The sequence below is a fragment of the Harpegnathos saltator genome, unplaced genomic scaffold (assembly GCF_003227715.2).
Source record: "Harpegnathos saltator strain DR-91 unplaced genomic scaffold, Hsal_v8.6 scaffold140, whole genome shotgun sequence".
Classification (NCBI taxonomy): Eukaryota; Metazoa; Arthropoda; class Insecta; order Hymenoptera; family Formicidae; genus Harpegnathos; species Harpegnathos saltator.
The window spans coordinates 1,115,595-1,129,226 of record NW_020229918.1 but is presented as its reverse complement, the minus strand read 5'-3'; the positions used below and the strand labels follow the sequence as shown (position 1 = coordinate 1,129,226).

The 13,632-nt window shown below is 49.5% G+C and overlaps 1 protein-coding gene across 12 annotated transcripts in view; it reads right to left on the bottom strand.

The window, feature by feature from the left end:
* The window catches only part of CASK (peripheral plasma membrane protein CASK), a 217,423-nt gene that overhangs the window by 141,483 nt on the left and 62,308 nt on the right, over positions 1-13,632 (bottom strand). The window contains exon 1 of one of the 12 annotated variants that reach the window (XM_025308203.1): positions 104-1,667. The exons of the other annotated variants lie outside the window; for them this stretch is intronic. Within the exon in view, the coding sequence (XP_025163988.1) occupies positions 104-931 (828 nt within the window). The 5' untranslated portion in view covers positions 932-1,667. Of the gene's footprint in view, positions 1-103; positions 1,668-13,632 lie in introns of those variants that run through there. 12 annotated transcript variants of the gene reach the window in all.

The following is a 13,632-nucleotide window of genomic DNA, read 5'->3' as shown; positions in this document are numbered from 1 at the left end:
GCGAGCGGGAGCTTGACAATGCGAACAATGCTGCAGTCTCGGCCTGCATCTGATCGGCAACAATACTCGTGGACGCGTGCGCCGCGCGAACCTTGCGCTTTACCTGATGCGAATGATACTCGGTGCCGGCGCCGTTGGGGAATCTGAGCCGATAGGGACTGTGCACGGGACAGTTGAGTCGAAACGGGCTCTCCGCGGGCAGTCGGGGCGGCGGATGGGTATGCGGGCCGAAAATCACGCAGTCCATCGGCATGGGTCGACCGGGTGCGTGATCGAGGGATCTGCAGGAGTAGTTGAGAGCTGGTCGCACGGGATGCTCGGCTGTTCGGCACGCGGTCTGCTCAAGAGACGACGGCGGCGGCGGCGGCGGTGGCGGCCTGCCGGAATGCGCCTCGTGCAGCCGATGCTCCAGCAGTCGCGATACGTGCTCGACCGATCGGCAGCCGTGCTCGTGCGGCCTGCCGAGGTGGTGATCGTGCACGTAGCTGGCGTGATCCTTCAGTCGACAGGGGTGCTCTATCGCGCGTATCACACGGTGATCCATGCCGCCGGTCCTGGCTATGGTGCCCGGTGACACCGAGGACGACGTGGCGAGGTGGTGATCGACGAGCGATCGCGGCTGCTCCGTGCGGATCTGTTCCATCGACCTGGACTGATGGTGCTCGAGAGAGGCGCGCATCGGATCAGACGGCGGTTGGCGTATGATGGAGTCGATCGAACGCATCGACTCCATCGATCTCATCGTCTCGGTCGAGCGCATGCCGTGCTCGATCGGACGCATCGGCGACGGATCGGTCGACCTGCACGGCCTCTCCCAGCATCGCGGCACCACCGTGGTCGCGCCGCTACCACCGCCGAGGATGCCGCCGCCGCCGCCACCGCCGCCGCCGTGACCTTGAGGCACCCAACCACCCGCGTACGGATGATCCATCGCGGTAGCGCGGAGCCGCCGTTAGCGCGCTCGTGCTCACGGCTCGTGCTCTCTCGTGCGTAGTCCCTGCCGCATGGCCCTGTCCGGTGCCATGATCCGCTGTTGGCCGACGCGACGTCGTCTCGTCGTCGCGCACTGTCACTCGCGGAGCGCTCGGTGCTGAGCGCTATCGCGGCCGCGGAGCGCGCTCCAGGATCGCGGACGAACGCGGATCGGACGCACGAGCACCAAGGGATGCGCCGCACCAGAAAACACGGCCGCCGCCGCCGCCGCCGCCGCGTGGCTTACGCGAGCGCGAAGGAGCGACGGTGAGGTCGGGTGCGCGCGACCAGAAGCGAAGAGAAGCACGCGCGCGCGGCGACGGTGACGGTGACTGCCGCGGTGACGGGAAAGACGACGAGCGGGACTGTGACTGTGGGGTCGCGAACACGAAACACGAGACACGAGACGCGAGAACGGCTTGAGGATTCAGGATCGAGAAAGAGAAAGAGAAAGGGACAAGAAGGGACGAGAAGAGGTAGAGAGACCGACGAGCACGAGAGAGAGAGAGAGAGAGAGAGAGACGAAAGTGAAAAATAACGTCGACTATCCAGCGATTTCGTGAAGGTAAAAAAAATCGGAGCGACGGAGGAGGAAGCCGTGAACGAATGCGGCAGCAACGGGAAGCCGACGCATCGCGATGCCGCGCTCCCCAGCACTGAGCCTCGCGGCCTCGACTGCCGCGCAGTCCCTCCACGCAAACCAACCGACCGACCCACTATCCTCGACGGCCACCCACCCGCCACCTAGTCATCCCTCCTACACGTACACCCTTCCATAGCTCGGCGTGTCTCATCCACCAGCATCACCAACCCCTCAGCGGCAACGCGGCTCTTCTTCATCCCTCTGGACCGCAATGTTCACCCACCGCCTCCGGTTCGGCTCCCCTCCCCCGCGTCTCCGCTCCTCTCCTCTCCTCTCCGCTCCTCTCCTCTCCTCTCCTCTCCTCTCCTCTCTTCGCCCTCCTCGCAACCACTCTCCGCTCTTCACCCTCACCATCGCGCGTCGACCTTCTTCCTCGAACTCGGCTGCAATTCCCTCTTTCGTCCCTTTTCTACGAGGTGCCGCTCCTTCTCCGTAATCTCCTACTCTTGCTTCCCTCGCCCTCTTTCCACCCCCCTTCGCTCTCCTCTGGCCCTTCTGATCTCGCCGCGAATAACCACCGAATTCGCCGATTACCGTCTCTCTTTGCGACCTTACTCCCCTCCCCCCCCCCCCCCCTCTCTCTCTCTCTATCGACGAAAACTCGTCATCCTCGCTCGCGACGCGGCTCTGTCCTCCGTTTTTCTCGAACGTCGACGTCGTTCGTTGATGACATCGCCTTATCTGAAAGACGAAGACAATGATGATGACGACGACGACGACGGTCCCCCATAGGATCATCCGACGAAGCGAATTGAAAAGGATCAACCGCTGCGCGGGCCAACTTGACACGTCGAATAGGTCCTCCAGCGAATAGGTGTGCATAATCGGGAACCGGGAGCACCGAGGGCTGATAAGTACGCGCGTTCCGTACACCCAAAGGCGCGTGAATGAAAAACGACCGATCGATTCCTCGACGGGTAGGTGGCACTCCTGACGCCACATCATTCCCGTACATAGTATCCCCAATTCCCGCGTCGTTGGAGCGTTCGACAGATGTTCTCGAGGCCTAGTAATTATGCGCCTGTTTTCCGCCTCGCGGAGCAAGGTGTTCCCCCTTTTCCCGCCTGCCTAAATTACCGACGAGTCGCCCCACAGTTAAGCGATTTAAATCGCGCCGAGTAAATTTATTTCAGCGAAGCGCGTATGCACGAGGGAACTTATGCGCTCGAAATGATCGTCGCTCGTGATATCGCCCACAAGCAGGAGATATGTGAATAATACGAATCGCTCGGAAAGAAGCAACGATGCGCCGTCATAAAATTTCACTCGAAACTTTGCCGTGGCGCGCGCATTTGACGAGTGTATACGCGAGAGCGGAGAGTCCGTGCATAATTAGAACTGTGAACCGGAAACAGAGTCGATAATCACTTCGGAACTTTGAAACACTCCGTCGCCGAGCGACAATGCATGTTTTTGTGCCGACCAATGTAAAATCGTGTATTAATTGTAGTCGATCCGAACAATCTTGCACGCGATGCAATTAGCGCGTGCACACACACACGCACACACACACACGCGCGCGCATACACACACACACACACACACATACACACAGTGAAGCTTTCGCAGCGCTCTGTTCCGCAAGCTCGATAGAAATCGGAGCTGCTCTTGTTGAACTTCCACGATGTTTGAATAGCCGCGCTTGTAAAAACGTTCAATTAATGTTGGTATGACTACATGCCATACAATCGCGATGGGGGACAAGAGGTAGCTCTTATTAACGTTCACAATACGCGATACTCTGATTATCAAATTATCCACCACTTGTGTCTGTGATGGATTTAAAATTCAAGTAATATCCAATTTCTTCGCGCGAACGTAAAGCACGGCGCGAGGGGCGGTTGCACTTGTGGAAATCAAATCATAATCCCGCTGCGCAGAGTTCTGACGCGCTTTGGCGCTTTGGGCGCCTTGTGAAATTAAGTTCTAAACTATTGATAATTAAACGTATAGCGCGATTAACTATATTCACTATTCGCCGACTCGTTTTATTATTTAGACATCCGAAGGAGAAGCGTGATTGTGCTCTAATATTTAACCTTAAAAACAAGGTTAATTAATGGAGGGGAAATTTGTGCTATATGCTCACCGGTCGGTAAGCTCATTCAAGAATAATCCTCGCCGTTGATTACCATACCGGTTTACGACGTTCCAGCAAAGCAACGCAATGAAGCCATGCGGATATTGTCTGTTTTTTTTTGTTTTCTTTAACCGCAACGATTCGACGATTCAAGTCGTATTTCCGGCTGCGAGTTGAACAGGCGCTCGCGATTACAGTCCGTATCTTTGAATAAATTATCATTTGACACTGCCGATTTCGGCCGGAAACGTATTCCGTTACCATTTGATGACAACGCTATTTCTCCTCGAGCGCACGATACCGCCGGTAAAATTTGAAATCAGCTGCGGCAACATCTGACCGACCTCAGAAATTGTCAAAGAGCCCGAATCTCGAGTCCAAGGAATACCATTCAAGCTTCAAAAACATATCAAACTTCTTCAAAAATTACCTTTTAAAGGCCACGAAGGTAATTCCCGGTAAATATCGCGTTCTCTCTAACGAAGCGTCATACCTTTAATATTATTCTAGGTCAGCGCACCGCAGAAATTACATCGTCGAGATCAGCAGGTGTGATATTTCTTCGATATTTCTTTAAAGGCATTAATGCCCCTTTGAAGACTCGGCATTCATTTGTAGAGACTTCGCTTTTTTAACTAAGCCGTCCAGCTCGCGCATTTCCGTATTTCTCGCGGCAGACTGAACGGAAAAGCAAGAGATTGAAAAGTACGTTCCAACGAAAAGTAGGTTCCAACGAAAATAGGAAGCCGGAATATCAGGAGAGTATCGTTGTCTTACTATCGTCCTTATTGGGAGACACTGAATTCAAAGTTTGCAGAGAATTTATGAACGGACTTGACAATGATTCCGCCGTGGTCACGTTCACCCGTTCGGCCTCGCAAAAACATGACACGCTGACCTACATTCCAAGGCTGACCTATATCTTGATACGCGAATTGAAAAAACGCCAGGTCGCGCTTCTCGGGATCTTCCGCATTCCGGATCGTTGACGTCGCCATGTCGCTGAGTGTCTCAGACGACAGCGCGTCGTGCAGAATTGATTGTCGTGCGCGCGCGCGCGCGCGGCGCCAGCAGCGGAAGATGATTATGACGATATACTCGTACGGGACGGGAAGCGTAGACCGCGCGCGATCGGGGCGTTTACCTAACGGCGTTTAGCTAATGAGCGCCTCTGCAAATGTGAGAGGTTTCACGTGAAAATTTTCGCGGCCTTCCGCCGCGCCGTGTGACGCGCGAGATGAATTATCGAAAAAACTCAATAACCCATATTGGAGTGTGACATGCTGAAGAGAAATTGCGAGTGTTTGTTGATGTGGTGCGTGGCTCTGATATTTACGGCATTACGGGAGATGTCACGTGAAATACGTCACGGATAAATTCGTAAAGTTTACTTTAGCGGATTTACGCTAAAGTAACCGACTGACTTGACGATGATTTCTGATTATTTTTCCGCGGGAGAATCGATGACACTTTATCTCGATGAGATTTTATCATGCGCAATCTACTTAATCGACCGGAATTGTCACCGATCGAGTGTCGCGTAGCGAAACTGACGAGTTTCTGCAACATCGGTTATAAAGATCTCGCGCAATGAATGTTTCACAGGCCAATTTCGTCCCTCTCCGGGCGGACCCTAATTTATCTCGATAGCCAGCGGTATTTTCTAAAAGATTCTGCTACTAATTGCACTCAAGTATATATAGGTCACTTACTTAGGAACGTCCTTGTCCTATTTGCGAGATCTTCGCGCAATCTGCCGGATAGAAACGCTTGCCAAAGCGTAGCCTTGTCGTTTACAAAATTTATATTCTCGATGGGAGAAACGCACACACGCGTATATCGCTAACGCGTATATATCGTCGCTCCTCGACGCTTGCGACGCGAAATCGCTTCGTTCGCGCTCGATATCGATCGATCTTGCGGACGATTCTGCATTCGCATGTCGTCGAGGTGTCAAAGCAATTTTCTTACAGCGATGGATTCATTCATTGAACTCGAATTCAGCTTCGAAGCTTTCGGCTTCGTGGCTCAATCACCGAATTTGGATTACGTCCCCAGAATAATTGTAAGTTGAAGGAGAACTGAACAGTGAAATGGCTGCAACAAAGTACTGTACTTGCAGAAAATGGATTTACTGCCGTGTGTTCGCAGCTTTGCTGGATTGCGCGCTTACGCATTATTCCGAAACGCCGTAAAGCGCGCTTTCATTTTCCTGCGAATTCTTGCCGTAGACCTCAGCGTAATACACTTCATGTTTTTACGAGCTGTATACGCAACAAGTTTCTCGTTTCTAGATAAATGATTTTCGTAAATTTGCTTCTTCACGAAGCGGATAAGGTTACGGATTCATGTCTTTCGCACTTTCCCTCCTTAGTTTGTTGCACGAGCGTTATCAATATTGGATGGAAATTTTCTTAGGAGATCCTTTCAAACTACGGACGCGCAATAACGCAATTTGTTTTAATCCAAACTCGCGCGGATGTAAGTTTAGCGGGCGGGAAATGCGCGGAAATGCCGAGGAATTACGGACGTCGAATCGCGCGAACGAAACGTCACTAATGTTAGCCACGTTTGCGCCATAAATTCTCTTTACCACACGATGGCGACGGCGATGGTGGTGCAAAAACTATGCGGTTACTTCCGCTTTACTTCCACCATCCTAATTTCGACACTCGAGCTCGGATACGAACGCCGAAATTTCGTCTGTTCCAATTTCGGTCCGATAACTTCTTTATCTCGCTGAGTAGCCCCACGACGCATATGTGGGTTCTTTTATAAAGCATAGATGGAGAGATGTGCGCCGCGTGTACCTATGGTAAACAGCGGGTAAGAACGCGGCATATATCCTCGTAAAACTGACCTACATTAACATACGTATGTTGAGCGCGATGCGGCTGACGCTCATATCTGTACAGACGTAGCATCATGCAATATTGGCGAATACTCGACGTATCCTCGATGATTTTCAATCCTCTTATGAAGGATTAGCTTTAAGCCTTCGCACGCTACAAAGACCGCTATAGACTGCAGCGTGCATTCGCGGACGGACATGCGACCGTGCAGTCTCTTTCTCTTTCTTTTTTCCTTTTTGTAATACACGAAGCGATGGATACAAGAACGCAAGGATCTGTGCGAGGAATATCGCGCGATAAATTTAATCATGCTAACGGAGCACGATACTCGCTCGAAATGCCCGTGGATTCTCAATGAACGTGAGCGCCGCGAGCGAATACTTGGCGAGCGATAATTGGAGCGACGCGGTCGATCAACGGCGCCGAGCGTCTGGTCTGACCTCAACGTTATTTTACTACTGCGCGCGTTCTCAGGAGCGCACTTCACTCGCTTCTTATTAGTCGCGCGCGACTCTCTTGTCGGGATTCACCATCGCGCGGCGAGATGATAAGTAACGAAAAGATGAGAGAGAGAGAGAGAGAGAGAGAAACGAACGCGCGGAATTGAGAATTTGTAACTTTCAGCCAATTTACGCGTCAGTCATTAATATTCCCGAGCTTGAGCCGAAGTACGGCGAATCTAATTTCGAAAGAGCACGGGGACGTCGCTTAGTCGCCATTGTTGATGTATTACAAGTTGCACACGGCAGTCGCAAGTTACGCTGTGCGGCCCTTGATAACACTGACATTCGTCGGGTCGGGATAGATGGGTCTCGGAGAGATTTTCGCGAATGTCGCTTCGTTTCATTTTTGACCTCACGAGAAATTACATAGCGTTCGATTTCTTATTCACGGAATATTTCGCGCGTTAACATTATTTCGCATGTCTTGTACCGAGAACAATGCCCTCTCCTCCTGCCTCCTTCCCTCTTCTCTCTACTCCTTTTTCCACCCTTTACCGCGCATCACTTGTATCGTAAAATGTTAATACGCTGCCTCACGCTGTGTGCGTGCGTGCATGTGTGTGTAGTAGTCCCATACATAAAAATTTCCATAAACGAATACCTAACGTCGGAATCATTTCTATGCCCGCAAGCACGCACACAGACAGACCTCGGTAACCTTATAACACGGAATCGACATTCCCGGTTCGTATATTTTCCAGCGAATGATCTCTCTCTCTCTCTCTCTCTCTCTCTATATCGAAGTAACGCAACAAATTAGGTTAGCGGATGCACATACGTTCAAAGCTATCCTAGCGTGATCCGAAATATTGGGAAGCTGCCTTTTGCGAGAAACGGCGTGCATTCTTTAAAATTCTTCGTAGTCGGTGAATACTTATCCTCAAGTTTTCGTCGTATCGCGAACTTTCGCGGCAGCACATGACTAACTTTAATATGCGCTTAATTAATAATCTTAAAAACTCCTCGCGCGCTCTTTCTTCCCGCTCTCCCTCCCTTTCCCTCTCTCCATCTAAAACTCAACTTGGTCTTAGCGCGACGAGTTATCCGCATTCATTAAGATCATCGCCGTATCGCTCCTTTTTACGCTCACCGGTCATGAAAAGCTAAATAACTTGGCGAACAAGGCGAACTTGAATTTTGCATCATGCACTAAATACGAAACTAGCAATATTTTTCTTGCTTACGAAGAGGTAAATGTACAGGGAATAAGGAATTAGCGGGCGAATCTTCGTTGGAAGAGAAATAATTGAATCGATCGTTTGCGGGTCCTGCGAATAAATATAGAGCTCGCGAAGTAAAAGATGTAGGGACAATTAGTTATCCTTTCTCGCTGGGATATTTCCAGCGCTAGTACCGCGAACATTTATTGCAGTCGCTTGCCTTTTGTTTTTCTCAAAACTAACTTGCCATGACCGTCATGCGCTCTCACGAATCTCGCGTCTCTCGCGTCGAAAAACTCGTCTCGTTGAGCATCTTCGTGGAGACTTTGTCGTTTGATAAATTTCATAATTGTGGCGCGGCTGGAAAAATAGCGCGCTTCCGGAAAATCGGAGATAGCTTTCAATTAGCGGTTTCAGCGAGCATAATTCCGCTGTCTTCCGTTGCGTCATCCATCTCCGACGCGCTATGAAATGCGCGCGCAATCAAATACGCATTAAACAGCTAGCGAACCGAACGATTTTCAATTTAGTCCCGCGGTGGCATCTCGTCCGCTCCGTGTGCTGCGCCGATGAAAATAATAGTCTTTATCGCGATCAAGAAACCCATTAGCTGCGCCGGTAGCGTAACCTGAATTGCGGGCGTAAATATGTACGCAACTTACAGCAATCGAGAAACTACCGAACTATCTCGACGTTCCGTCAGATAAATAATCTCTAATGGTACGCAGTAATAACACTTGTAGTGTGAAGCCAGCGATACTTCCAAAGTGATTACGTCAAGCACAGACGTAAAGTCGATGGAAGAAAGATCGTGCACTTTCACCCCGCTGAACTCTCGAACGTACTCGGTGCAACCGACGAGAAAATTTGCTCCTTCTTCAAACAATTGAGAAATTATCAGAAGAAACAAATTCTCCTGTCGGGTGTCGATTAGTCGCGAAATTCGCGAAATCGAGGAAAATGTGTCGCAAGCTTCTTCTTTTCCACCGACGAATACATGCACGAGTGCTCGTTCCAATTGTGACCTTTCTCGTTCATTCGATCGAGAAATTCGTACGAACGCGCGACCGTTTGTTCTCCGCACCATAAAGAGCCGAGGGATCGAGAATGTTGTTTCTTTAAACGACGATTATCGGCGGTTATGCGCGGCCTCGATTAAATATCACTCCAGTTGGGCGCAACTCGCGGATTCTCGTTAATGCGTATCTCGCCTCAGCATGCCGGTCATTCCTGGTTCAGTGGCTTAGAATCCGGGTTTACGCGCTTCGATGTCAACGCCGCAGGAAGCTATATAATGCCAATGGCTACGGCATCGACGAAGGAAAATGTACGCGCACACATCGCAGGCTGTGTGATACGCGGTCATGTATGCTCGCGCGAGAGGGAGGACTTTGGCTTGCAGCCGCCGAAGATTAACGATGCGGCACCGCGTGTCTATCGATCGCGCATCGCTCGTCTCGCTCGCGCGTTTTCGAAGAAGTGCTAATTAAAGAGCAAAAACGAACGGCACTATTCACTGTTTACGTGTAAACGACTGCGAGACAGACGACAAGACGGAACGCGGAGCGCTCGTGTGTCTCCCCCCCCCCTCCCCCCTCCCCCGACAGGGGGACTTGTCGAAGCAATTAAGACTTTTAATTACGCGCGATTATAAGTTTAATCGGACGTCGTTTGTAATTATCGCGAGCTAGCGCGAGACGCATTACCGTTAGCGATATATCATCCTGTCACTTTAGATCACTCGACGTAGAGCCGGCCTCGATTTATCATATTCTCTAGCCAAGGTCGCGCGGCACTCGGCTCGAATGAAGACTGCAAATGCGGGTGTAAATAACTCAAGGGTGCGCGACGCGATACAATGATCGCGTACATTGAAATCGTCAACTCGCAAGAGTATACTCGGCGCGCCCGCGCCGGTGAAAAGCGAGAGCAATTAGAGGCCCGACGAGCGACGGTGTATCTCGACCGGATATCCGAAAGAAACGCTCGTTCGCTCGACAGTTATAATTGTTAAGGATGAGAGAAAGGACTTCTTCCGTCGCGTCGCGATTTCCATTGTCCTAGATGAAAAGAAGCATCAATCTCGCCGATCTCCAAGCGAGTCTCACGCGGGATCCGCACATGCGAAACTCTCGATGCTATTATTCTGCGACTGCCTCGAGGAAGTCCGCGAGATCATCGCGCGATGCCGCGCTCTCTATCGATATGCGGAAAAAATTTATTTTTAACCCCCGGCAGTTTGCGAACTCTCGTTCAGTTCACCATGGTCGGCAGCTAGTGACAAACAACTTGAGCTGGGAAGCTCGCCGAGTTCAACTGGTGACTGTTCGCGTTCGCGATTATGTATGTGCGCAGAATTTCGCGGCTAAGAGCCGAGAGGAGAGCCGAATTTAACTACATGCGGTTGTTCACTCCTCGCGCTAGCGATGTATTTGGCGTGCCGCTTAATCAGGAAATAAATTAAGACGACGCGCCCGGGACTCTCTCGTCGTGGTCGCGTTAATGCAACGCACGCGTTATCGAGTTCCGATGTTACACGCGGCTATGCGCATCCGGAGAGGAATGGGGTTATGGCTAATCGTAAAGTGAAGTTTGCGGAAAAATAAACTGAGTCTCCTTCGTTTTACCTCTTCTTTCGATATTACTGAAAGTAATTGTATTATGTTGTACGACCACCAAGAGAGACAAGGTGAGGGAGAAAGAGAGAGAGAGAGAGAGAAATAAAATCTGCTTCTGTCTTCATTCTATTAACCGTATAAAAGTCTTAAAAACAGAGAGGGATAGAGAGAAAGATGGAGAGAGAAGGGGAAGGGGGAAAGAGAGAAAGAAAGAGAGAAAAGTCTCGGAAAAAAGGTGAAATTAAGATAAATGGCAAGAACTATCTTGCGCGACGGGAGAGCTTTGTGAGATAAACAAAATGCTAGACTCCGGTTATGTCGCGCCCGGCGCGTGTTACATTTAGCCGCGTTAACGTGAGTTTCGGAGATACGGCCGCTTTCGTTTTGTCCGTGCGCGTGAAAGCATAACGTGAGTCCAAGCGCGTCTCGTGATATGCGAAACGTCCTGCTCCCTTCCTGCGCCCCTTTTTATACACACAGTGCAGTCTGCTGCCGGTGGGTTAAAGTGCGTGATTTTTCGTCGCTATTTTATCTCCGCCATCTATTTTATCAAGAATTCCCAAACGAGCGGAGTCGTACGACGTTCCCGGCGTGCGTTTTAAATATGATGGCATCGGCGGTCGCGATTTATGACGGGGACCTTTTTGTCCGGATCTCGCACGACGAATATAATTCAAAGGCCGGTCGATAATTGATAACCCGAATAAATTGAATCTCATTGCGATTCAATTATCGCGCGCTTCCGCTTTTAATCATCCACGCTCGGCGCGGTGATTAGCGATGCGTCGCCCGCGCGTACGGCTGCGCCGAGCGAAATGAGCCCCGCTACATGCACAACGTTGTTTCGCGCGCGTAATGCGCGAAATTGTTGATAAAAAGGAAGACGAAGGTCCAAAGGGATCCAAATTACATTAACTGGATGAGAAAGAGAGAAAGAAAGAAGAAGATAGAAATATAACGATAACAAAAAGAGCAAAGTTACAAAAAAAAAAAGGAGAAAAATCGGTGGGCGCACTCGTTAAATTTACCGCGGTTGCTTACGTTACTGATCCCCGGCACAACAAATCGCGAACCGCAACGATTACTTTTGCATGGAACGCGAAAATCCGATGCCACTCACGGGATCACGTTGAAACGTTTGAAGCGGGCATACTGCACGTCAAATATTTAACGTAGCAGAGTTCCGGGAATATCTCGTATTAATCTGCAGAAAGAGAATTTCAACTGGGTATCGATTATATTAAGCGTTCCGTCGGTTTCGTTGCATGTACGTCTTTTTTCTCTCTAATCCCTTCCATCCTTCACCTTCGCTACGTGTGGGTAACGCCACATTGTTGAGTTCAACGTCGACGGGCAAAGATCATATTTCGTACATATGCGACAGCTCCATAAATATTGAGGTTTCTGGTCGCGACAAATGCTAGGTTTGTGGATGCGATGTGTAAATCGTTCGTTATGGTAAAAATCAATGCGAAGGGTAACTTGGAGAAAGAAAGAGAGAGAGAGAGAGAGTGAGAGAGAGAGAGAGAGAGAGAGAGAGGGAGGGAGGGAGAATCTCTTTCTCTCTTTCTTTTTCAGCTTCTCGCGGATTGATCGGCTGTGTATTATTATTCATGCGAAGCGGAGCGGGTCACGCTCACGCATAAATGCGTCGGAGATTTTAAATGTGCTCGCTCATTTCGGCGATGCATCGTTAATCAATAACTTTCGTGAAATCGACCGAATGTTCACGGTCGCTTTCCGATACTGTCGCGTTAATCGTCGTACTTCTAAAGCACGGTTCATCTTTCGTCTAATTGCGAGCAAATGTTTCGATAGGAATTATAAAGCGCGTCACGGGATAACGCACGGGGTTATTATAGGATTCCAATTACAATTTATTACGAGCGAGCGTGCAAATGTCAAACGTTATCGGAGGTACATCGGTTACGAGGACTCCGATAAATTTTATATCGCAGCGAGTCCGCTAGCAACAATAATGAATTTAGCGCAAAATAACTTACGTGGGTTGCGTAGCCACTTTGATATTTCATTTACGCGCGCGTTGTGTTTAGCGCAACGATAATGGCGAATTGATAAGATAAATTCATTAAATAAACAGTAAAATGGAATTAATGCGAACGCCAATATCACTCATTTACATACAGTAAATGTTAGCGATAAATTTTGCTGTTTTACAGTTAGTTGTGCATGTATTACTAAGTGTTTTAAGTCACAAAATTAATCGGTAGAGCCGGCTCACTAGGTTACATTTGCAAGTACGCTCGGTTTTTGATTCACGATCACGAAAGTGGCAAACGTATTATTTCTTTCTAGAATGAAAAGTATACAAATATTTTACCCGAGTCACGAGGAGGAAACGTCTCGTCAGCTCAGAAGACAACTTGACTTACCTGTAAAACACAAAGAGAATATTTCGGGATATAATTCAATTGCGCAGAAATAAAACCTTATACTTTGAAGAATCGCGTCTGCGACTTAAATTGCGTCGCGCAACGTATCTCGCTCACTGGCGCGCCAAAATTAAACATAATATCTCGATATCGAAGTTACGGAATACGAGAAGCATGAATCGCACATATTTGTATACTTGTAATTAAATGTTCAAAAATCCGCGTATACATATGTCGCGCGCACGCACGTGCTTGCTTGCTTGCTTGCTTGTACTCGCGCGGAATCAAATTATCAAACAACAGGGACGAGTTTTGATTGCGGGACGCTCGTTTGCGCGAAAACGTGTTGCGCTTGAATGTCGCTATTATCCGCACCCTTTTCGCCACGGCATTGTAACTTGAAACGTGTTG